The 2,176-nt window shown below is 49.5% G+C and overlaps 1 protein-coding gene across 1 annotated transcript; it reads right to left on the bottom strand.

The window, feature by feature from the left end:
- Nucleotides 1-224: 224 nt before the first annotated feature.
- Nucleotides 225-1,972, bottom strand: nog3 (noggin 3). The gene has a single exon (XM_038736544.1). The coding sequence runs from the start codon at nt 1,540-1,542 to the stop codon at nt 865-867; it is 678 nt and encodes a 225-aa protein (XP_038592472.1). The 5' UTR covers nt 1,543-1,972; the 3' UTR covers nt 225-864.
- Nucleotides 1,973-2,176: the final 204 nt, after the last annotated feature.

The raw sequence follows: 2,176 nt of genomic DNA, 5'->3' as shown, positions 1-2,176 counted from the left end.
GGACATTTTACTGATTCTACTTTTACTTAGGTTACGAGAAACCAGCGCATTTGATTTATTGATCTGTGTCCGAATGTAAAGTGAATTTCAACACACAGAACAAAACGCGCTTCTGAAATAACACTGCCTCCCCTGGCTTTAGGTTATACTGCTGTGGTATTAGTACTTGTACTGAAGTATCTGAGTACTTCCACTTACTAAGAATCAACACAGAGTCTGAGGTCTCTGAGTTTAAAGACCAGCTGTCCCTTTTTATTTTACAGCATCTGAAGATGAGACGTGTTGATGAAGATTCTGAGTAATAACATCCAGTCTGTCCTCCTGGTTTCTGTTTTTAAAAAGGTACCTTCATCTGTGCTCAGATCAGTTTCTGAACTGGATCTATCTGAACTCTTCATATTTCCATGCTGAGGTCCATAAATTCATCTTCAATTTGAACATTTGGGTTCTTCTTTATAAATATAAACAGATACAGTCCAGATACATTTAACAGGCACAGTAGATGTGATTATATTAAAAACACTGAGCTTCCTGTTTATACAAAGTTCTGTCATAAAATAAAAACATGTACTCAAATATACATTCTTCCCCTGGACAGTGCAGAACAACAAGTCATCTCAGATTCAGCCTTAAAATCTGATTATCTTTAAACATAAGTGACAGTTTTTACTGAATGTTTTTGCAGAGCAGGGGATTAAAACAAACCGGGAAAAGATTCAGAGGTGATTTTTTTCTTCACTTTGTTGCAAGAAAACAAGTTTTTATGACTTGAGTTTAAACATCGGGATGTTCTGCTGCTTGTGTATAAAAATAATCATTACAGTTTGATCGGAGAGACTCGTCCAGTTTCGCAGCCACACAGACTCAGTTCGAGGTCGGGCAGGAGCACTTGCACTCTGATATAATCGGGTACAGAACAGGGATCCAGGAGCATTTCAGACCCCCTTTTTTCTGCAGGCAGCGCCATCGCAGGATCGTAAAATGAGTCGATTTGGCAGGTTTGCAGGCCATCCCTTCAGGGTACGAACAAGACCGCTTATTGTAGCAGCTCCCCACCTTCAGGTAGCGCGGCCAGAACCTGCAGCCCAGGTCGGTCCACGCGGAAACCACCGGGCAGAAGCTGTAAGACCACAGCCACATTTGCAGTCTTCTCCGGAGTTTTTTACCCGGCTTCTGCTTCTTTCCGTGCTGGACCTCGAAGTCCATGGTCCGGATCTCTTTGGGCATCGCTCCGGAGAGCTTCTGCCGCAGGTCCGCCTCGATCACGTCCTCGTTCCCCGCGTACTTGTCCTCCGGCGGGGAGACGGACATGATGTGCGGGTCGAAGTGGCTGCCCAGAGTGCTCCGGAGCTCTGTCTCGTTCAGATCCTTCTCCCTAGGGTCCAGCAGAGGATCCGGTTCCTCCCTTAGTTCCACTAAGGGCAGAGTGTCACTGGGAATGGGACGGAGTTGATATTGGGATTGGCACATGCCCTCCTCTATCCTGAAGCCCGCAGACAGAACGAGCATTATCACAGGCAAGAAATACCAGGAGTTATCCATCTCCTCAGAGCAGCTCCAGGTGAGACACAGTCACAATACTCGGTTAATCCTCCTCAAAGGAACAGAAACGCGCCCCGGGGTCCCTCGGAGAGTCTGGAAGGAAGATATCCAGGCGCGCAGCGGACGCACCGGGGCAGAAACCGCGGCGCAACACGCTCACAAACTTCTCAGCAACTTTCAGGCGGCTGCTGGCTGATCAGAGAGAGAGAGGGGGGGGGGGGGAGATACCAGGAGGGAGTTTCCCCGCGGAACTTTACAGTCCATGACCCGGATCCCTGCCGGAGAAGAGACGCACTCAGCCCCGAGCTTCTCCGGTCAGCAGGTCCCGGTGAGACAGCTCGGCGCCCCGCAGGTCACCGCTCTGAGTCCGCATGTTGGCGCACCGGCTGCTGCTGCTGCCTCTGGTCCTGCAGCCAAACTGAAGGCGCCTCTGACTGCAGACAAGGATCCAGCAGGGCGGTGCGGACCCCCCCCCACCTCTCTGAGGATGGAGAGACCAGCCCTCCCTGCTGACCCGATACCTCCCTCCCACACAAACAGGCACACGTGGTGATGATGAAGATGATGAGGGGACCTACAGTGGGCTGTAGTAGTTTATGTTTTATATAAAATCTGCAAAGTAACAAACAACTTC

The sequence above is a fragment of the Micropterus salmoides genome, unplaced genomic scaffold (genome assembly GCF_014851395.1).
Source record: "Micropterus salmoides isolate LMB-PRFRI ecotype aquatic unplaced genomic scaffold, ASM1485139v1 Ms_hic_scaffold_21, whole genome shotgun sequence".
In the NCBI taxonomy this organism is placed as follows: Eukaryota; Metazoa; Chordata; class Actinopteri; order Centrarchiformes; family Centrarchidae; genus Micropterus; species Micropterus salmoides.
The sequence above is the reverse complement of the archived record's forward strand: the minus strand, read 5'-3'. Positions and strand labels throughout refer to the sequence as shown.

Excerpts from the sequence above, each read along its gene's own strand:
- nog3 (XM_038736544.1), bottom strand. The coding sequence starts at position 1,542 with ATGGATAACTCCTGGTATTTCTTGCCTGTGATAATGCTCGTTCTGTCT.